This window comes from Salmo salar, chromosome 04, assembly GCF_965601325.2.
Source record: "Salmo salar chromosome 04, fSalSal1, whole genome shotgun sequence".
In the NCBI taxonomy this organism is placed as follows: Eukaryota; Metazoa; Chordata; class Actinopteri; order Salmoniformes; family Salmonidae; genus Salmo; species Salmo salar.
The window spans coordinates 46,736,600-46,759,179 of NC_138294.1; the positions used below are offsets into that span (position 1 = coordinate 46,736,600).

The 22,580-nt window shown below is 46.5% G+C and overlaps 1 protein-coding gene across 7 annotated transcripts in view; it reads right to left on the reverse strand.

Annotated features, from left to right (window-relative positions):
* Positions 1-22,210, reverse strand: part of ryr1a (ryanodine receptor 1a (skeletal)) — a 71,374-nt gene extending 49,164 nt beyond the window's left edge. For all 7 annotated transcript variants that reach the window (XM_014196271.3, XM_082974452.1, XM_082974450.1 and 4 more), the window contains exons 1-35: positions 21,994-22,210; positions 17,646-17,765; positions 17,453-17,554; positions 16,467-16,487; positions 15,117-15,191; positions 14,130-14,208; positions 13,934-14,046; positions 13,720-13,819; positions 13,508-13,604; positions 12,933-13,007; positions 12,673-12,829; positions 12,335-12,499; positions 12,009-12,130; positions 11,612-11,801; positions 11,371-11,506; positions 11,142-11,237; positions 10,913-11,031; positions 10,605-10,738; positions 10,267-10,508; positions 9,995-10,187; positions 9,665-9,881; positions 9,485-9,589; positions 9,284-9,387; positions 9,114-9,197; positions 8,727-8,886; positions 8,108-8,255; positions 7,686-7,891; positions 7,415-7,589; positions 7,084-7,292; positions 6,587-6,945; positions 6,113-6,239; positions 5,780-5,940; positions 5,488-5,650; positions 5,272-5,358; positions 4,852-5,078 (exon numbers count right to left, since the gene is read on the reverse strand). In XM_014196271.3, the coding sequence (XP_014051746.3) occupies positions 4,852-5,078; positions 5,272-5,358; positions 5,488-5,650; positions 5,780-5,940; positions 6,113-6,239; positions 6,587-6,945; positions 7,084-7,292; positions 7,415-7,589; positions 7,686-7,891; positions 8,108-8,255; positions 8,727-8,886; positions 9,114-9,197; positions 9,284-9,387; positions 9,485-9,589; positions 9,665-9,881; positions 9,995-10,187; positions 10,267-10,508; positions 10,605-10,738; positions 10,913-11,031; positions 11,142-11,237; positions 11,371-11,506; positions 11,612-11,801; positions 12,009-12,130; positions 12,335-12,499; positions 12,673-12,829; positions 12,933-13,007; positions 13,508-13,604; positions 13,720-13,819; positions 13,934-14,046; positions 14,130-14,208; positions 15,117-15,191; positions 16,467-16,487; positions 17,453-17,554; positions 17,646-17,765; positions 21,994-22,041 (4,916 nt within the window). In that variant the 5' untranslated portion in view covers positions 22,042-22,210. The remainder of the gene's footprint in view (positions 1-4,851; positions 5,079-5,271; positions 5,359-5,487; positions 5,651-5,779; positions 5,941-6,112; positions 6,240-6,586; positions 6,946-7,083; positions 7,293-7,414; positions 7,590-7,685; positions 7,892-8,107; positions 8,256-8,726; positions 8,887-9,113; positions 9,198-9,283; positions 9,388-9,484; positions 9,590-9,664; positions 9,882-9,994; positions 10,188-10,266; positions 10,509-10,604; positions 10,739-10,912; positions 11,032-11,141; positions 11,238-11,370; positions 11,507-11,611; positions 11,802-12,008; positions 12,131-12,334; positions 12,500-12,672; positions 12,830-12,932; positions 13,008-13,507; positions 13,605-13,719; positions 13,820-13,933; positions 14,047-14,129; positions 14,209-15,116; positions 15,192-16,466; positions 16,488-17,452; positions 17,555-17,645; positions 17,766-21,993) is intronic.
* Positions 22,211-22,580: the final 370 nt, after the last annotated feature.

Genomic DNA, 22,580 nt, shown 5'->3' on the forward strand with positions numbered 1-22,580 from the left:
CTTAATATGAGTCTGGAAGGACAGTTTACAGTCTAGCCACACACCTAGGTATTTGTAGTTGTCCACATATTCTAAGTCAGAACTGTCCAGAGTACTGATGCTAGTCGGTCGGGCAGGTGCGGGCAGCAATCGGTTGAAAAGCATGCATTTAGTTTTACTAGCGTTTAAGAGCAGTTGGAGGCCACGGACGGAGTGTTGTATGGCATTGAAGCTCGTTTGGAGGTTTGTTAACACAGTGTCCAAAGAAGGGCCAGATGTATACAGAATGGTGTCGTCTGCTTAGAGGTGGATCAAGGAATCACCAGCAGCAAGAGCGACATCATTGATATATGGAGAGAAAGGAGTCGGCACAAGAATTGAACCCTGTGGAACCCCCATAGAGACTACCAGAGGTCCGGACAACAGGCCCTCCGATTTGACACACTGAACTCTGTCTGAGAAGTAGTTGGTGAACCAGGCGAGGCAGTCATTTGAGAAACCAAGGCTGTTGAGTCTGCCGATAAGAATACGGTGATTGACAGAGTCGAAAGCCTTGGCCAGGTCGATGAAGACGGCTGCACAGTACTGTCTTTTATCAATGGCGGTTATGATATTGTTTAGTACCTTGAGCGTGGCTGAGGTGCACCCGTGACCAGCTCGGAAACCGGATTGCACAGCGGAGAAGGTATGGTGGGATTCGAAATGGTCAGTGATCTGTTTGTTAACTTGGCTTTCGAAGACTTTGGAAAGGCAGGGCAGGATGGATATAGGTCTGTAACAGTTTGGGTCTAGAGTGTCACCCACTTTGAAGAGGGGGATGACCGCGACAGCTTTTCAATCTTTAGGAATCTCGGACGATACAAAAGAGAGGTTGAACAGACTAGTAATAGGGGTCGCAACAATGGCGGCGGATAATTTTAGAAAGAGAGGGTCCAGATTGTCTAGCCCAGCTGATTTGTACGGGTCCAGGTTTTCCAGCGCTTTCAGAACATCTTCTATCTGGATTTGGGTGAAGGAGAAGCTGGGGAGGATTGGGCAAGAAGCTGCGGGAGGTGCGGGGCTGTTGGCCAGGTTTGGGGTAGCCAGGAGGAAAGCATGGCCAGCCGTAGAGAAATGCTTATTGAAATTCTCGATTATCGTGGATTTATCGGTGGTGACAGTGTTTCCGAGCCTCAGTGCAGTGGGCAACTGGGAAGTGGTGCTCCAATTCTCCATGGACTTTAGTGTCCCAGAACATTTTGGAGTTAGAGCTGCAGGATGCAAATTTCTGTTTGAAAAATCTAGCCTTTGCTTTCCTAACTGACTGTGTGTATTGGTTCCTGACTTCCCTGAAAAGTTGCATATTGCGGGGACTATTCGATGCTAGTGCAGTACGCCACAGGATGTTTTTGTGCTGGTTAAGGGCAGTCAGGTCTCGAGTGAACCAAGGGCTATATCTGTTCATAGTTCTCAATTTTCTGAAAGGGGCATGCTTATTTAAGGTTGTGAGGAAATTACTTTTAAAGAACAACCAGGCATTCTCTACTGACGGGATGAGGTCAATATCCTTCCAGGATACCCAGGCCAGGTCGATTAGAAAGGCCTTTTCGCAGAACTGTTTTAGGGAGCGTTTGACAGTGATGAGGGGTGGTCGTTTGACCGCGGACCCATAACGGATGCAGGCAATGAGGCAGTGATTGCTGAGATCCTGATTGAAAACAGCAGAGGTATATTTGGAGGGCAAGTTGGTCAGGATAATATCTATGAGGGTGCCCATGTTTACGGATTTAGGGTTGTACCTGGTGGGTTCCTTGATAATTTGTGTGAGATTGAGGGCATCTAGTTTAGATCGTAGGACGGCCGGGGTGTTAAGCATATCCCAGTTTAAGTCAACTAGCAGAACGAACTCTGAAGATAGATGGGGGACAATCAATTCACATATGGTGTCCAGGGCACAGCTGGGAGCTGAGGGAGGTCTATAACAGGCGGCAACAGTGAGAGACTTATTTCTGGAGAGATTAATTTTTAAAATTAGAAGCTCGAACTGTTTAGGCATAGACCTGGAAAGTATGACAGAACTCTGCAGGCTATCTCTGCAATAGATTGCAACTCCTCCCCCTTTGGCAGTTCTATCTTGTCGGAAGATGTTATATTTAGGGATGGAAATTTCTGGATTTTTGGTGGCCTTCCTAAGCCAGGATTCAGACAAGGCAAGGACATCAGGGTTGGCGGAGTGTGCTAAAGCAGTGAGTAAAACAAACTTAGGGAGGAGGCTTCTGATGTTAACATGCATGAAACCAAGGCTTTTACGGTTACAGAAGTCAACAAATGAGAGCGCTTTGGGACACATAGGGCCTGGGTTAACCTCTACATCATCCGAGGAACAGAGGAGGAGTAGGACGACGGTACAGCTAAAGGCAAGCAAAACTGGTCGTCTAGTGCGTTGGGGAAAGAGAATAAAAGTAGCAGATTTCTGGGCGTGGTAGAATAGATTCAGGGCATAATGTACAGACAGGGGTATGGTAGTGTGTGAGTACAGTGGAGGTAAACCTAGGCATTGAGTGACGATGAGAGAGGTTGCATCTCTGGAGGCACTAGTTATGCCTGGTGAGGTCACCGGATATGTGGGAGGTGGGACAAAAGAGGTATCCGAGGCATGTTGAGTGGGGCCAGGGGCTCCGAAGTAAAATAAAACAATGATAACTACCCTAAACAACAGTATACAAGGCATATTGACATTAGAGCGAGGCATAAAGCAATCACAGGTGTTTATTGGGAGAGCTAGCTAAGACAACCACGGGTAAGACAACAACAGCTAATCAGAGTTCGAGGCTGGGGCCAACAGATAAACAAAATGGAGCACCATGATTAATGAACAGTCCTGCAGGCATCAGCTATGTAGCCAGGTGATCATAGGGTCCAGTGAACAGCAATAGATGAAACAGGGAATCCATTAGGTAGTCATTCCTACGCTAGCAAGTGGGAGACATGGCGTTCATAAAGATAGCAAGCCGGGGCTAGCAGAAGCGTCTTCACCGACGTCCGACAAAGGCCGGTTGAGGGCACAATGGACGGAATTACGTCGGCAGACCAGTCGTGATGGATCGGCGGGGCTCCGTGTCGATAAAGGGTCCAGGCCAATTGGGAAAAGAGGTATTGTAGTTGGAGTAATTTCGTTTGCTAGCCGGGAGATGAGCCTGGCTCGAGGCTAACTGGTGCTAGCTTCGGGACAAGGGTGTTAGCCACTATAGCCACTCGGTAGCAGCTAGTTAGCTGCGATGAACCGATGCAAAGGTCCAGAGCTTACTGCAGGAATCCAGTGATGTAGTGGCTTCTAGTCATGTTCGTGAAGAGTCTGGGAGGCATCAGCTGTGTAGCCGAGTGATCATAGGGTCCACTGAGCAGGCCGGGAGATTGGCCTGGCTCAAGGCTAGCTTCGGGGCTGGGCCACTCGATAGCAGCTAGCTAGATGCGATGATCTGGAGTAATGGTCCAGAGCTTACGGCAGGAATCTGGTGGAGAAAAGCAGTCCGGTATGCTCAGGCTTGATATCGCACTGTGCAGACTGGCGGGTATTATCCAGGCTAAAAGCGGCTGGTGTCTGAGCTAAAAGGTAAAGGCCGCTAGCAGTGGCTAACAATGACTAAATAGCTAATAGCTAATTAGCTGGTTAGAATCGGATGGCTAGCTTCTGATGGATGTTCTAGCTATAAGGTCTAAAAATAGCATCTATCTATTGGTAACTGAAAAAAAAGTATGCAAATAAATAAAATAAAAGCAGACATTGAATATCCCTTTGAGCATGGTGAAGTTATTAATTACACTTTGGATGGTATATCAATACACCCGGTCAGTACAAAGGGTCCTTCATTACTCAGTTGCCAGAGAGGAACACCCAGGGATTTTTGCCATGAGGCCAATGGTGACTTTAAAACAGTTACATTAATTGCTGTGATAGATGAGAGAACAGATCAACAACACTGTAGTTATTCCACAATACTAACCTAATGGACAGAGTGAAAAGAAGGAAGCCTGTACATAATACAAATATTCCAAAACATGAATCCTGTTTGCAAAAAGGCACTAAATACTGCAATAAATGTGTTATGCAAATCCAATACAACACTCTCCATATTTTCAAGCATAGTGGTGGCTGCATCTTGTTATGGTTATGCTTGTATTCGTTAAGGACTGGGGAGTTTTTCCGGATAAAAAAGAAATGGAATGGAGCTAAGCACACGCAAAAACCCAGAGGAAAACCTGGTTCAGTCTGCTTTCAACCAGACACTGGGAGATGAATTCACCTTTCAACAGGACAATAACCTAAAACACAAGGCTAAATCTATACTGGAGCTGTTTACAAAGAAGGCAGTGAATGTTCCTGAGTGGCCGAGTTACAGTTTTGACATAAATCTACTTGAAAATCTATGGCAAGACTTGAAAATGGTTGTTTATCAATGATCAACAACCAATTTGACAGAGGTTGAAGAATTTTGAAAAGAATAATAGGAAAATATTGTACAATCCAGGTGTGGAAAGCGCTTACCCAGAAAGACTTTAAGCTGTAATCTTTGCAAAAGGTGACTCTAACATGTATTGACTCAGGGGTGTGAAAACTTATGTAAATGAGATATTTATGCATTTAATTTTCAATACAGTTGAAAACATTTCTAAAAACATGTTTTCACTTTGTCATTATGGGGTATTGTGGGTAGATGGGTGAGAAAAATATATTTAATTTACGTGTAATAAGTCAAGGGGTATTAATACTTTCTGAAGTATTTGTAAGTTCAACATATGAACAATAGCTACCATTCTTGATTACTTGATAATCAGTTCATCAAATACAATAATCCTCTGCTTAGAGGTCAGTAACTGTGGCCGTGTTCTGACCTGTTCTCCTCAGGGATGTGCAGGGCCATCATGGTGAGAGGCTCTCTACACTCCACCATCCAGCCGTGCCTCTCGTTCACACGGCCCGTCTCTGGGGACAGGAAGTGGTTGGGCATACGGCTCCAGATGACTGGGGTCAGCATCTGGACGTCCAGCCTGGGAGGACACTGGGGGACCGGGTTCTTACGCTCACTGCGGAACATGGCTGCCGAGATGGGCATGATGTTCTGCGGCGAGAGGAGAGAACAAACACTTACTTTGGAGAGTAGAAGGGTGGTCGTTGAAGTGACATGATAGGTTGAGTGAGAGAATTAAAGGAAAAAAACACATCCATAACAATTTAAAAGCAGACAGTAATAAGTTAACACTGTAAAAGCAAACAGTGACAAATCTACTTGAGTGATTCTCTGTGAGTCTGACCTTGAGCTTGCCCAGCTCCACTTGCAGCATGTTCTGACTGGAGGGCAGGACAAAGACAGCTGGGAACAGTTTAGTGTTGGGCTCCACCTGGAACAAACAACCAGTATCACAGACGAAGCCCATAGCAGTTTGTACTTTTCCCAGTAAGTCCATTAAACCCTTGACAAGCTTCTGAGTAAATAAATACATGTTTACACTGTGAATACAGCATCTCACCTGGTAGAAGGTGTTGATCTCTTTCCCGTTGGCTGTGAAAGTCATGAGGCCAGTGTCCAGGTCAATAAGGCAGCCAATCACAAAGTCCTCCTGACTGACACGGGTCTGCTGGGAGCTGCTGAACTCCCCTCCCCACACCATGTAGCAGTTACTGCGCTTCATACTGAGGGAGACAGAGAACAGTACGCTAAGATAATATCTTAATATCTCTTTGCATGTGTATGTGTGTGTGTGTGTGTGTGTGTGTGTGTGTGTGTGTGTGTGTGTGTGTGTGTGTGTGTGTGTGCCTCACCTGTCATGGATGTTGCCTTTGTCATCTCCCACGGTGACAGTGACATTTCGGACTTTGCTGAGGTCAAAGTGCAGGTCGTACTGGTGGTAGTCCGGGGTGATCCAGCCCACCCACACACCGCTGGGTTCTTGTCCCGCAATCACTCGAACTGAATAATAGTACTGCACACAGAGGAAGTGGGTAGAAAACATGACTAGCAATGGATTGAACTAAACCAAACAACAAATAATAATCATCACTCCAAAAATGTCCTGGTGAAGAGAAGTGATTATCCAATCAGAGAGTTAGGTTTAGACACTGGGGTCTGAAGAGGTGACATGTCAAAGGTCATACTGTGGTGGTGTTGAGGATGATGTCGTCGTCATCTCGATCGTCTGGTACAACTTCCTCCATTAGGCGGGGCATGGTGGGAACAACAGGGGGTGGAGTGAAAGCTGCCTTCTTGGCCTTGAACAGGAACCTGAGGGGCACACGAACAATGTGGCAGGGTAGTAGGACCTCCTATACAAGACGACTGACAAAACATGACGACAGTTAAAGTGCAGTTTTCAGCAGTTAAATTCAGGAAGTCAATTGAAATTGCAATTTAATAGGGTAAAAAGGGCATCTGTGCTCAACGATTTCTCAATTAACTGATTTTCAAATTTTCTATTCAAATCGCTTCCTGAATTGGCTTACTTCAATTCAAATTGACCCCAATCCTGGTTTTCAGCATTCACTTTCTACTTTTTTCCAACAGAGTTGTTGTAGCCTGTCCAAAGACTACGGTCTTTCTCTCTCCCTATCTGACCCCTGCTCAGTACTGACCCCTTCTTCTTGCTCTTCTCTGTAGAGGCATCTTTCACGTTCTCTCCTCCTTCGTTGACAGGGATCTCCTTAGGCACAGAGGGCTCCTTCTTCTCCTCCTCCTTCTCCGTGCGGCTGGCAGACTTCTTCAGTACCTCAAAGTCAGAGTCGGGGTCAACCTCCAGAACCTGGTCCTCAGGGATGGTCAGAGCTCGGGTGAGGGGGGTGGTCCCGGCCATGACCTTAAAGGTCTCGTGGAACTCCACGGGCATGCTGAGCCTCAGGAACAGCAGGTCTGTGTTGGCGTTCTGAGAGCCAAAGGTCTTATGGGTCAGCTTCAGACACGGAGCGCTGTCCACTGTCCCATCCACACGGGACACCTACAAAGGGTACATGGGACGGTGGAAATCTAAGAGAAACCTAACTTTGACATTTGTCAATTTATGATCATGTAATATGGGAACAGAAGCCATTTCTAAGCATAACGAGCCACTGTTACTGAACAAGATATGCTGTACCTCAATGTGAGGGTGTTCTGTAGGAACAGGGATGAACTGGGGCAGGCTCTTGCTGAACCACATGGTGATGTCTCGCTTCATGTTGATGGCGAAAGGCTCAAAGCCCTCCTGCAGGCCACAGATGGTGAAGTAGCGCAGGCTGCTGACGTTCTGGCCCAGGTTGAGCCGGCCAACCTGAGACAGGCCCAGACTACACACAGGGATAAAGCCTGGAGACAGAGAGACACAGTTTAATGAATGGCATAGATCTAAATGACACTGAATCATACTATCCACCTCTTGGGCAGCAGATCAAACCTACAAGGATTTACCTGCCACAGCAGTCACTCACCATCTCCTGTGTCTATGTCCTTGAAGGCCATCTCAGAGCCAGAGTCGCTGATCAGCATCTCTCCGTTCAGGGTGAAGAAGATGTTCTGCTCTACCAGGTCGATCATACAGCCTACCACGTCACCTGGCAACCAGCTACGACCAAACGGCTCATTGCCCACATGCCAGCGCTGAGCCTACAAAAAAGAAAAGTCAAAGTTTAAAAGCAGGACACATTAGTAAATGTTTTCCCTAAAACAGACACAGAACAGATCCTTCATCACCGACCATACCTTGAAACCATTGAAGACGTAGGCGAGCTCATCCGCCCCCAGCTCTGTGTCAGCGCGGACACTGGGTCTGGCCCAACCCACTCTCATATCCCCCACGGTGACAGCCTCAAACTCAAAGTACCACTTCCCCTGGGTCACCGCGTATGACTTCTCAGCCCGAAACACCCGGATCTTATTTCCACGGGAATGACCTTCCCCATTACCACCTTGCACAAACAGAGATACAGGTGTCATTATTAAGATATATATATATATATATAGCAGTCAGGTACATAATTATAGGCACCCTTGACCAGTAGTATATATATGTATGTGTGTGTGTGTGTGTGTACAGTATATCTAGCTGTATTTAACAGGACTAGTAGCTAGTTCAGTACAGTACTGAAATATGAACAACTTGGCAGACAGACAGACAGACTCACTGCTCTCCTGGTCAGGTGGCTCAATGTTGTAACCGTAGCCGATGAGAGTGCGGACAGCTGCACAGACAGTGTCTCTGTTGGTCTTCTTGGTCTTTTCGTCCAGCAGGTTGTACGGCACCAGACGCGGGTTGCGCTTGCTCATAATGTCCTGAACATGGAAACAAAGACTTGAAATCAACTCAAACGATTGTGGGAGTCATAGACTGATTCTGTAAGTCATGGACTTACATCTTGATACATCTTAGAAAGAGTGATACTGTAATAGCTCAACAACAACAAAAAACAGATTATTGTTCTATTTGTCTTGAACAGTTACATAAAATGTTGGCTCCGAAAACATCCCAGCTTCAACGACTCATGAGTCAGGTATGAATAATGCATCAGCCAGAGTTCAACTTTTATAAAGTACTAGAGCTGCGTCACTTTAAAGGTGAGCTTGTTGTGTGCCCACCTGCACGCCTACGTGCGCATTAGAACCCACCCCACAAAAACACTACCGAGATTCAATAGCCCTTGTTCGAAAAGGACTTGAGCTACAGCATTACCACAGGTTTGGCTTTACTCGATGTGTGCGAGTCTCCTGCAAGAACCAAGGACAGGCAGAGGGAGAAAAAGCTACCTGGACAATGCTGTAGGTCCATCCCTGGTGGACCCTGTCACGAGCCCACACGTTGTGCCCATTCTCTGCCAGTCTCTCCACTAGGTTGGTCTGGTTGGGTGTCAGCTTGACATGGTTGAGGTCCAGAGGGGCAGGCTTGTATCCACTACTCATCATATACCTAATGGACCAAACGGGATGTCATGATTCCACTCGTAAGTCACATGTCATTACTGCTATTCATCTCACTAAAGTGAACAGGCCTCTACTTAAATGACTATCCAACATTTCGCGATGCACATCTCAGATAGCGTAAAACAATTCACACTTCAACCACGTAAGTGAATATCAGAGAGTAATGACGTCATGCCTAAATAAGTCAGATCCCAATCTTGAGGTATCGCTCACGTTTTGGGCATCTTGATGTTCTTCAGGTTCTCCTCTGCTTTCTCATCCCCCATGCCCACGTGACAGCCCAGCGCCAGCAGAGTCCTTTGAGGAACAGAAGGAGAGGTGGTGAACACCTAGCACACGCAGACATACTAGGCTGAGAGTGCGCGTCCAAGACCTTGACTCACTTGAGTGTTTCTCCAGACATTGCAAGGTTGTAATTCTTCTCTGGCTCTGGCAGGCTCTGGAAATCTACCAGGCAGGGGTGCAGTTTCTTGTTGTCATCTCGGAACTGGAGGAGAGGAAAGAATCAAGATGTTTGCCAGATTGGATTAAGTAGATATCATCTAGTCATGTGATCTGACTGAGGCAGTATGTGAAGCACTCACCGACCCGTAGGTCCATCCTTGTTCAATGCGAGTGGCGGCCCATAGCTCATGGCTGTTTTCCGCCAGCTTCTCCCGAATGCGCTCCAAGTGAGGCGGAAGCACAATCTGAAAGGACAACGCGGTGAATGGAGGCAAGAGATGGGAGAACGAGATGTGCACAGATCGTTCAAGGGTTTTTACCTGTACTGTGTCCACAGGGCAGGGGGTGAAGGCGGTGTGCGAGAGGGACTGTGTAGGCCCCAACAGATTGCGGACACCATTGAAATCATGCTTATACTCCTTGATGGGCTCAATACGCAGTCGGTCCTTGGGCAGCACAGCCTCATAGCACGGTGCATAGCCTGGCGGTGGGAGGAATTTGAAGTCCCCATGACGCCCTCCCAGGAGAAAACGAACCCTTGGCGTTTGCGAGAAGAACATGAACAGTGATCACTCATTTGACATCACTCATTTTCTTAAGGCTCATTGTAAAATGACAGCAGCACTATAAGCCCCATCGGAGGTCCTCACCTGACGCCTGCAGAGAAGCTGACGACAGGGAAGAAGAGGCCGTCCAGGTTGAAGTTCTCAAACATGCCCTGCACCGGGTGCCCGTTGATACGGAACGAGATACTGGGCACGCTCAGATCCAGGCAGCAGCTGACGACATCGTCTGCCGCTAGGATGTGCATGTTGGGGGAGGCGACATGGCGGAGGACTCGTCCTGTGGAGACACACGGATCTATAAAATGTCAACCAGTGACAGAGTTCTGCATTCTAAAGCTAGGCCCTGCTTACCGTACCTGACCACAGGTGGAGTCCATCAAAGGCGTAGGAGTAAAGGTCGTCGCCAACCCCGTTGCCGCCCCAGCCCTCACCACCCCCAGGGTACGGGCTGTAGCCCTCTGTCAGAGCCCAGCCCACACGCAGGTGGAAGGCCTGGGCGGTCAGGAAGGGCTCCACATAATCCACCATCACCTCAAAATACCACTTCTTATACTGAGTGGATCCCTCACAGGTTCCAAGGAAGATGTTGGGTCTCACACTGAGATGAAACATAGTTAATGGTTTGAAGGATAAAACTAATTGCCGTGGTTGTATTTTCACAAATGATATTTAGTACGACCAGATGTCTATATACCTGGTGACATAATTGATGATGTTGGACTGCAGGAGGAGGTCGCGACCGGGAAGCAGATTCTCTGTGATGAGATTCTGATTGGACCTTACAGCCACACCGTTACACACACACAAAGAGCAGAGCACATCCAACACCTAGGGAGAGATAGAATTCTAAAATCAGCTCTCAAATCATAAGGAGATAGACTGTCAACAACATGTGAACACTTCTCTGGATAAGCACAGGCCTAAATAATACAACTTAATAATAGTAATAATAAATATAATAATAACAATAAACTTCAATGACCTGCACACGTATTCACTGACCTTGTGATTGCGTCCATGCTTATCCAGTAGAGAAATGATAGATTTAATGTGGTTCTCCTGGATGATGTTCAGGACCTCTGGACTCTCAATCAGAACGCAGTACAGCACCTCCAGGATGCCTGTGGTGAGCATAACACGCAATGAAGCACAGAGGGCACTCCCGGAACACATTCAAGTCAATGTGATTCAGTGCTGAAAGGTGACTGAGTGCGTTGTAGTGGGACTTAACCTGAGGAGGCCTCTAAACGGTCCAGTTTGCTGACCAGCCAATCCAGGTTATCACAGAACAAAGCACAGTTGGCCCGGTTACCTCTGATGAGAGAGGCTTCACAGGAAGAGAATGACAGAGATCAGAGCTAGGTCATGTTCAGATTGAAAGGGCATGTTGCCACAGTAACCACAGCCATGCAGAAACATGATGGGACCTGAAATAATGGGCTGAATAGAAGGTCACCTACCCAGCAGCTCGTACAGGAGATTAACGATTTCCTTCCAAGACTCGGCAGCTTCCTCCCCTGCAAACTCTGAGAAGTGGGCCGCCGTGTTGTAGACATTGAGTCGGTCAATACAGTCCAGCACCAGGGTGATCATGCCCTGTGTGGAATGACGCAAATAACATAGGAACACCAAAGGGAGGAGCAGTGCGGGACAAATATTTTCAACGTACATCTTCCTCATATGTTGTGTGTGAGCACTGACCTCCTCTTGGAAGAGGTTCTGTCTGTTCTTGAGGGAGCGTAGCTTGGTCTGCTTCTCCTCGTGCTCCAGCTCCTCCTCGGGGGGCCGGAAGTAGAAGATGAGGTCCTGCAGGGAGAGGGCCACTGAGTCCATGGGCAGAGACGGGGGGCCTGAAGATGACTTGTTCTTCCCACTCAGAGAGTCCAGCGCTCTGGAGACACAGGGAACAGGGAAAAACGTCACTGTGCTGACCATGAGGTCAAACACTAAACCAAGGCGCTCCGCCTCTCCTGAAGGATAACAGTAAGTCAAAGGGGTCTATACATACGTCCATAATGTGTACAAACTCAGAGATTCCTAGCTAAGTGTGTTCACAGACAGCCGTAGCAAAGGCATTGGGAGTGGAGAGGGGCCATACTTAATGAACTGAGTGAAGAGGCCTGCTGTGTTGTAGATCATACGAGCAGCCTGGAACTCCTCTGTCTGGGAGCGGGCCACGGTCAGGGCATCGTCCATGTGGCCCTCCTTATGAAGGATGGCCTGAGAGAGACATTGACAACATGGATAAACACCAGTTGCACTCCAGGGGAAAGCGGAGTATTTGAAAAGCCTGAACAAAATGCATTCACAGTAAATCACTATATTACGGGGTCTTCATTATCTCTTAGCCTTCCCTTTGTTGTTGTTCTTCCTGTCCTTTAGCTCAGGTGTTTTTAGGCACCTTGCCACACGATTACTCCGTACCTTCCTCTTAAGAGGTCCCAGGCGAGCGGACTTGGCATCGACAGAGGCGTATGTAAGCCAGAGGCCAGAGGAGACGTGCTGTACAAAACACATGGACTCCCCATACTTAATCTCTGGTGTGCCCATGCCCTCCACATCTCGCTTCTGAGCCACCTCGATCTTTTCCTGCGGGTTGGAACACGGAACAACAAGGAGAAAGAATGAGCATCAACAGCGCTAGGTACGGAGGGATGATATGAACGCTGCCAGAAGCTTTTGTTCCGTTCTTTGAAAAGGACCACGTGGGTTTTTCACACTGCTCTTTATATTAACAGAGCGCGGTTCGGGACGACCCTGACCTTGGAGATTCTGAAGCAGAAGGCTGACATCTTGGCGTTGGCTTTTTCAGGGTCCACCACCAGCAGTCCTTTCTCTTCATCCAGGCAGAGGTAGCGGCCTGTGGTTATATGACGCACTCGGAACGACTGGCCCCATTTCATGTGACCTCCACTCCATCTACACAGAGCCATAAGTACAACCCCAAGGGAGAACTCATGTAAGACAATTGTAATGGTTTTTTTGTTACATACAGCTGATGAACAGAAGGGCATCCACTCACCCAATCCGGAGGGGTTCTAGTCTCCATAGTGACCGGGCATGGCTACAGACAGCACCCCCTTCATAATGAGCAATTCTGAAAACAGAGATGGGCTGTTAGTGACAGGTGGTGTTTATGCAGTGTCAGAATAAATGTCTGATTAACATCTGATTAACCTTCCTAAGTTCTCCCATGTCACACCGCTCCTCCGCACACTTCACTGGCTTCCATTACAATACCATGGTGCTTACCTACGGAACAGCAAACTGCCCCTCCCTACCTTCAGGCTATGCTCAAACCCTACAACCCAACCTGAGTACTCCGTTCTGCCACCTCAGGTCTCTTGACCCTTCCACCCCTACGGGAGGGCAGCTGCCGCTCAGCCCAGTCAAAACCCGTCTCTGTCCTGGCACCCCAACGGTGGAAACCAGCTTCTCCCTGAAGCTAGGACAGCAGAGTCCCTGCCCATCTTCCCAAAACATCTGAAACCCTACCTCTTCAAACAGTATCTAAATTATCCCACAGCACCCCGCCCCCTCCCCATATATATATATATATAAAATGTAAATGTGGAATAGTTCAACAGTGTTCATCACCTGCGCTGGTCGTCTCCTTGTTCGGCAGCAGGGATAGCCAAGCACTCATCCATGTGACCATGGAACAGTCTAAGAACATAGCCTCCAGTCAGAAAGCCTGAGGGGTTGATGTTACACTGGCAATGAGAGAAAGACACGGCAGTCAAGTGTAGTGTTTCTAGACGGTCAGCTAACGACTAGGAAGTAGAAAAGCAATCAAAACATATACACACCTTCAGCAAGCTCACAGCCAGACATCACAGGGCTCATGGTCCACAGCGTCTGCATGAAGGAGGCGTCCACCATGAGGTCACCACTGGCGTAGGAGAGATGCTGGAGAGAGAAAGAGAGAGAGAGAGAGAGAGAGAGAGAGAGAGGATGTCAGCTCCATCCATAACCTGGTGGGGTTGAAAGTCCACTTGGCAGTGTGTCATCAACGCAGCTCACCAGGTATCTCTCAGAGGACACGCTGACCAGGATGAGGTCATCTCCCACCCTGACCTTTTCTCCCTCTGACCTCTGCTTGGACGCAGGGTGAATGGTCCACCAGCACGCCTCCCCTGTGGAGGAACACTTGCGTCACTCAACTGAACACTGTGCAGAAAATGAATATGAACACTGTTCTCTATGGTAAAGGCCATACCGGTGGAATCTTCCTGTAAGCCCACATCAAAGGCCAGTTTGTCTGTGAGTGACCTTGAGGTAGTCAAACAGCTGAGGTACTGCAGCACACAGAGAGTAGAAATTACACGCTGAATAATGAAGCGCTAATTGAAAAGCAAACCCATGTAACTGCAACACAGTCTCCCACACTACCACCCACACTAAAAACGTAAAGGGCTGGTATTACGTAAAGGCCTGGTATTACGTGGCTATGGCTATTACGTAAAGGCCTGGTATTACCTGGCTATGGCTATTACGTAAAGGCCTGGTATTACGTGGCTATGGCTATTACGTAAAGGCCTGGTATTACGTGGCTATGGCTATTACGTAAAGGGCTGGTATTACGTGGCTATGGCTATTACGTAAAGGCCTGGTATTACGTGGCTATGGCTATTACGTAAAGGCCTGGTATTACGTGGCTATGGCTATTACGTAAAGGCCTGGTATTACGTGGCTATGGCTATTACGTAAAGGGCTGGTATTACGTGGCTATGACGAGTGAGATAGAGGGAGAAAGTGTGGGTGTGGGTGGCAATGTGGGAGATAGTGTGGGTGGTAGTGTGGGTGTGGGTGATAGTGTGGGTGATAGTGTGGGTGGTAGTGTTGGTGTGGGTAATAGTGTGGGTGGTAGTGTGGGTGTGGGTGATGGTGTGGGAGATAGTGTTGGTGTGGGTGGTAGTGTGGGTGTGGGTGATAGTGTTGGTGTGGGTGATAGTGCGGCTGGTAGTGTTGGTGTGGGTGATAGTGTGGGTGGTAGTGTGGGTGGTAGTGTGGGTGTGGGTGATAATGTGGGTGTGGGTGGTAGTGTGGGTGATAATGTGGGTGTGGGTGGTAGTGTGGGTGATAGTGTGGGTGTGGGTGTGGGTGGTAGTCTGGGTGAGGTAGAAGTAGAAAGAAGTGGATGATAGTGGGTTGGTGAAATGAGAAACATGTGAGACTACGCAGTGAGACGGAGGAGGCTGTTTACCATGCTGGAGTGAGTGTGCTTCAGTAGGATGGCATGGCCATACAGCAGGGTACGGTGGCCCCCTCCTTGAGATGACTGGGCAGAACACAGGAGAGCGAGAAGTTAAAAATCCAACCGAAGAGAGTCGTGTATGATTCAACATTCAGCCTGCTAAGGTCAGGCACACAGGACTGTTAAAGACTGAGGAGGGAGACAGGAGTTGAGGAAGTCATCCTCCTCGTACCAAACTGAGAACAACGTGGCAGGCAACAGAGAACCTGTGTACTGAACGTATGTGGCTGAGAGGATTCAGAGAGCCCACCACAGAGAGCCAACACAACACATAGTGTCAATACAAACCAGGGGTGAGTGGAAAGGGAAATTGATTAACAAAAGTCAAATGATTAACACTACTGGAAACAAGAAACAATACCACAGAAAGTCACATGTCGCATTTAACTGGAAGGCAGAAAAAGTGACATTCAGACAATCAAACAATATTGTTTCTTCAACGTTTGTTATAATTAGTGGTTATCATTGCCACCGTCAACGTTGTTATCATCGTGATTATTCCATGAGTAAGTGGAGAGTCAGAACACAGCGCAAGACTGGCTTCTAGGTCAGATTTAGTGAACCCGTGTGTGCGTGTGTGTGTGCGTGTGTGTGTGTGTGTGTGTGTGTGTGTGTGTGTGTGTGTGTGTGTGTGTGTGTGTGTGTGTGTGTGTGTGGTGTGTACGTACGTGCATGCGTGCAGTTTGATATTCAAGGTTACACTTTGCCCTACATTCCAGACTTTCTGAAGATTAAGATGAATTGGCGTGATGGTTTGGTCAAACCACAGTAACTCACGGGATGACGGAATAGCAAGCAATTAAGAAAACGTAAAAGGGCTGGTCTGGTCCACATTCAATGAACGGGACTTATGTGCCTGTGAGGAGTGAAGATGGGAGTATGATGAAGGTTGTATAGGAGACTTTCAGAGGGACAAGGTCACAGGGAAGTAAGTGCCTTGTTTCAAATGTCACCATCCAATACTAGGTCTGTGGTCCATGATTCTGCTGTTCGTAGTGTACAGATTACACGGCAGCCAGAAGCCCTCGACGGCAGAGAGCTTCTTAGTTGCTCCTGTGTTGCTGACAGGAATCCTTCCTGGAGTGTCATCTGAAACGCCGCTCGGTATTTCAGCTATGACAACACTGAGCAAAGTGTGGAGTTAGGTAGTATGAGTGAGGGCAGACGAAAGTGGCGCATCACTGTTTGAGACAGGGACATTGGGTGAGAGGTGAGAGCACTCTCACGGTAGACAAGGGGTGGAGAGGAGGGGGAAACTTTGGGGAAACGTGACAGGAAGGGAAACATGAGCAGACATACCCATTTGTCCAAATCGACTGCCTGTGGTTGGCAGGTGAGGGGTCAGAAAAGAGACAAAACGAAGTTAAGTTGCTAAATGAACAAGAGACCTTGACATAATATTCATATTTCAAATACATCAGTGATGTGTCATTAGCACATAATTACTCACAACAACGCTACTTTTACAACTATGTGTCGATGACATAAGAGAGGATGTTCTCACTACCATATAAGGCATAACAGTATTTTCTGAAATGTTTAACCAAAAGCACTGATTCTCATATTATGGGAAAAACATGTCATTTTTTTGTATTAGTTCGATTCAGAAAGAACTAAGCCCACCAGACACTACACAAAGACCACCTCTATTTTCCAGCCAAATAAAAACTATTTCCACGTACTGTACACTGAGTGATCAAAACATTAGGAACACCTTCCTAATATTCAGTTGGATCCCTTTTGCCCTCCGAACTTCCTCAGTTCATCGGGGCATGGACTCTACAAGGTGTCGAAAGCGTTCCACTGAGATGCTGGCCCATGTTGACTCCAATGTTTCCCACAGTTGTGTCAAGTTGGCTGGATGTCCTTTGGGTGGTGGACCATTCTTGATACATATAGGGAAACTGTTGAGCGTGAAAAACCCAGCAGCATTGCAGTTCTTGACTCAAACCGGTGAAGCCTGGCACCTACTACCATACCCCGATCAAAGGCACTTAAATCTTTTGTCTTGCCCGTTCACCCTCTGAATGGCTCAATTGTCCTTCTTTAACCTGTCTCCGCTCCTTTATCTACACTGATTGAAGTGGATTTAACACGTGACATCAATAAGGGATCATAGCTTTCACCTGGATTCACCTGGTCCGTCTATGCCATGGAAAGAGCAGGTGTCCCTAATGTTTCGTACACTCAGTGTATACTGTAGAATTGTTTAACATCAGATGTAAAAGAAGCTCCTTTAATCCCAACACACAACAGAACCACCAGCCCCTCTGCTGGTCTCTTACCTCATTGAGCTCCATGGTGTTGGACAGCATCTCCTGTAAGGCTCGTACCGACAGGGATTGCTCCAGGATGAAGCAGCAGATCGCCAAATCAGGTGGCACATTCTACGACACAACACATCCGTCAGCAAAACCCCAGGAACGGCAACGACTAGAATATAGACGTAATCAGAGCGTGGAACGTGGTTCTCTCTACCTGAGCATTGGAGGTGGTTTCCAGGAAGCAGAGGCGGTTCCCAAAGCCCTCACACGAAAGACACAGTTTGATCTGTTCTTTTAGAATGGAGGCAGTGCATTGTAGCACAACCTGGTCATCCTACATACAGGGGGAAAAAAGAGGTCAGAGGTCAGAGGCCAAAACAGATGACGTTAATCAGCTGAGCTAGTCTATATCACAATTATTATTTCATTGTTTTACATTATGATGTTTCATCACTTGGGTAACATTTCAAAAGTAGTATTTTATATTTAACTTGCCATTCATAACCTTGATAGGCCCATATGACATGAATACTGGCCAGGATTAGAGTTACAGCCAAAACCCATTTAGAGGGGCTTAAGTGTGAATGTGTAATGGTTATTGCGGAAGAGAACATAGTAAAAGCGTGATTATGATTCCTGTGCACCAAACAGGCATATTTTATGTCACATACGAACAAGGCTGCAACCCTGACCAACATATGGTAACAATAACGTGAGCCAGCAGAGTGATAAAGCCGTCGTAACGGGGAGCCTAAACATAGTAGGTCAAAAAGCAAACAAGGAGTGGTCGGCAGAACCTCTCTGGTCTTGAATCTCACATTCCTAACCTTCACATCCACATTTTCTTTGTCATTCTTCTGTGCCTGGCCCTGTCCTAACACTAATCTCCTTGGTAGTCGGACTGTGGGTAAGAACCCGCCCCTCCCGGCCCTCTATTTCAGAACCCTGCACCTGCTGCTCACACATTCCCCTCAGTGGACCCGTGGATATTTGAGACCCAGTCAGCCTGGCATAATCATTTGTAATGCACTCACACAGAGAGCAGTGAGACAGACAGACCCGGTGTCAAACTATCATTCTTAGACTGACAGCTCAAGTCACACTAAACCTGGCCAAAGTCAACCATAGAGAGCAGCCAAAAGTGGGTAAAAGTCATACTCCTTAGTTATGACAGAAGAACAGTGGACACTGATAAGTCGTTGTAACAAGAAACCTTTTTACAAAGCCTACAGTGCTGTAGAACTCAGTGTACTTCCGTTCATTTGTACTAGTACTACCGCTGTCAATCATACCAAAACTATCAGAACACATGACACATATACGACGCCACCACTCGAACCTGGCAAAGATAATATAAACAAAAGCACTTCATCATACTCAATGTGTAGAGCGAGTGGAGTTCTCATAGGGCCAGAACTAAACAGGTGCTCCCATGGCCCTGGCTATAAACCTGCTAATCCCAAGACTCCGTAAATATAGAACTCGGCAGAGTTCAAGATGAACAGCATCAAAGCAAGTGACGGCCAGCCTCTCTCACACCTCCACATTCAGCTGACCAACTCAAGAAAATGGTTCCCTTCTTGGCGAGACCGTCATCTTTTTGAGTGTACCGTGGCTAGGGTGCACTCACACACAAACGCATACATGAATACAGTAGATGTCTTTACACTACTTTATGTTCATAGTAAGTACTGTACTTTTACAATAAAGTACATGTCCGCGGCTCTCTAATACAACTCCAATAAGAATCTAACCGACTCAAGTAACGATCATGAGAGAAGCACTAAACAGACTTAAAGGCCCAGTGCAGTCAAAAATGTGATCTGCCTGTGTTTATAGAGACACTGAGTGTACAAAACATTATGAACCAGGTGAATCCAGGTGAAAGCTATGATCCTTTATTGATGTCACGTGTTAAATGCATTTCAATCAGTCTAGATGAAGGGGAGGAGACAGCTTAAAGAAGGATTTTTAAGCCTCGAGACAATTGAGACATGGATTGTTTGCGTCTGCCATTCAGAGGGTGAATGGGTAAGACAAAAGATTTCAGTGCCTCTGAACGGGGTATGGTAGAAGGTGCCAGGCGCACCGGTTTGTGTCAAGAACTGCAACGGTGCTGGGTTTTTCACATTCAACAGTTTCCCGTGTGTATCACGGGTATCAGAATGGTCCAACACCCATGGTGGTCCAAGGACATCCAGCCAATTTGACACAATTGTGGGAAGCATTGGAGTCACCATTGGCCAGCATTCCTGTAGAACGCTTGAAACGCCCCCAGTTATTGACACAAACCGGTGCGCCTGGCACCTACTACCATACCCCGTTCAAAGGCACTTAAATCGTTTGTCTTGCCCATTCACCCTCTGAATGGCACACACACACACAATCCATGTCTCAATTACCTCAAGGCTTATAAATCCTTCGTTAACCGGTCTCCTTCCCTTCATCTACACTGGCTGAAGTGGATTTAACAAGTGACATCAATAAGGGATCATAGGTCAGTCTATCATGGAAAGAGCAGGTGTTCTTAATGTTTTGTATACTCAGTGTATATTTCCACACTATGAGGTTGGAATAATACTGTGAAATTGATGATAATGCCATTTTAGTGTAAGAGCTGTTTGAAAAGACTGCATGACATTTCAGCCTGTTGTAGTGGGATGGCGTTTTGGACTGCCTGGTGATTGAATGAATAAACCAATAACATTTACATTTGAGTCATTTAGCAGACACTCTTATCCAGAGCAACTTGCAGTAGCAATTAAGGTTAAGAACCTTCCTCAAGGGTAGATTTTTCACCTAGTCGGCTCAGGGATTCAAATCAGCAACCTTTCGGTTACTGGCCCAACACTCTTAACCACTAGGCTACCTGCCACCCCAATAAGAAAAAGAGTTTTAAACTTCTCTGCCAATAACAGCTACTTTTCCACTTTCCCTCTCCCCACCAAGACCACTCCCAGACAGCCGTAGCAAAATTATTGCTGGAGAATTTGCTCTTTAACAAGAAGCTATTTTTGTTTTCAATTAAAATGGGCAACAACAAAAAATAACAGTAAGGTACTTAATTGTTACCCCAACAAAAGATTGGATATTGATATAAAAACAGCTGCTCTGGACCTTTAACAAAGCAGAGAGGCAATGTAGGACAAAGCCAGACTGCTATGCTCTTTATATGCAGCAGGCACTATAAAAAGAAAGTGTTTGTGCTCTGTGGTGAATAATACCTCTACAAGTACACACAACACCCCATCTCTGCCTGGCATCAGTCAGGTTTGACACAGCAATACATGTTATATAAAAGCCTTCCTTGCCTTTGAAATATGATTTAGCCTCACGTCAGCATGGGAGTCCCTAATGAGGAAAAGAGCTCTGCCTAAATCGAAACAGGAGAGCGTTTTTCAGAAAGGCATGTTGCATGCCATGCTCTTTGTCAATATCTTGTTGTGATTGTATATTCTATGTAGCTTACAGGTAGTCTTTGAGAGAGATATATTCACTTTGAAAATAATGTGTACAGTATCTAATACAGTATGCCAATGCCTGTTACCAAAAATATCAGTGCTTAGCGTTGGTACATTGTTTCACATGCGTTATACTTGTTTCCACAAACTCGTTTCTCGGTGTATCTTAATATAACAGATATGAAATGCTACATGCTTGATTCATCCGAGGCCTTTGGTCCCTGTGAGAAAACCTTCACCCCATCAGTTTTGTCTCTGCTCCACCATGTCCCCAGAGGTTCAGTGAGACGCAGTGCGAGAGTGTCTCTCCACACTGGCTCAGTGGTGTGAATGGTCTAACCCTCCACAAGCAGGCCGGTCTCTAATTACTGTACTCAATCTAAGAACAGGTCACAACACACCATTAGGAAAAAGGTGTCTAACACAAAACCTCTTCTACATTCAGAAGATGAACAGTGTGGAAATCAGCATCTTCATCATGCTGGTCTCAATGGTGTCAAAATGTGCTGTAGTCAGTCACTAAATTGCCGTGAAGACATGGCTTCTCTTGACTGGACCAAATGCGCCGATGCACCAACGTAACCTACCACTCCTTTCCATCATGTCGCCACCTCATGACCTGATATGTCAGTAAACCCATATTACTGCACCCAAAAGTAAAAACCAATATGATAGTCAATCTGATTTGACTATCTGATTGCCCGTTACATCTTATGTTCGTCATTCTTTTTTATTTTTTTATTACTACCCCTCGTTTTCATGCGTTTCTATTTGCCAGCGTCAGCTGTTACTTGGCACCCAGCAAGCTGCCCAACTCCTAAACAGTAACATTTCAAGCTGCTCTGGTATATAAATAGATAACAATGCAGACAAGCCCAGCACCTGTCCATGTCAATCTGGTCTTTCCAAAGTCAAAGGGAAGCCATGAACAAAACCTATGAAAGTTAATACATTGGACTATAAGTTACACCAAAGTCACACATTAGGCCTACGGCAAGATAAGGCAAACCGATCGTAGCTATACTGCAGTATGGTTTCTCTCACAGCCTTTATCAGTTACAATCAAAACGAACAGAGCAAAAGGAGTCCAGCATCACTCACCGTACGTAAGAACTGAATCTCCTCCTCTCCATCTCCTCCTTCCGCCATCCTCTAATGTATTACTTATCACTCCTTACTTATCACTCTATTCTCCCTGGTTGTTCCTCAGCAAGCCTCGCTCTCTCTCTCTCTCTCTCTCCCACCTCTTTTCTCTCACTCTCACTCCCAGCGTCTGTCTGCGTGTGGGCGTACTGAAGGACAATGTGGGTCCAGTGGCTGTGTTATGAGACAGAGTGACAGTTAACTCCTGCTCACTGCAACATGAAAAGGGAAAAGTGGGTGGAGCAAACTGTAAAACATTGTGTCACCTTTACCAAGTCCTATAGAATTCTTGTACCACATTAACAAATTGTACTGGTAAACGTGTGTCAATCAGATTTTAAATATCTACAATATGTGTCAATGACCAAGCCATAGCCCAAAACGTTTGTGTTGTTGCATTAGTCCCAAAGGGATTCCCATTTGTGAGGTGTGCAACAGGTTTGTGAATACAGATTTTTAAACCTTGGTACTTACTTACTTACTTACTAGGTCAGAAAAATGAAGTCAACCTCTAAACAATCAGGAAAACACCTCTCATTTTACTA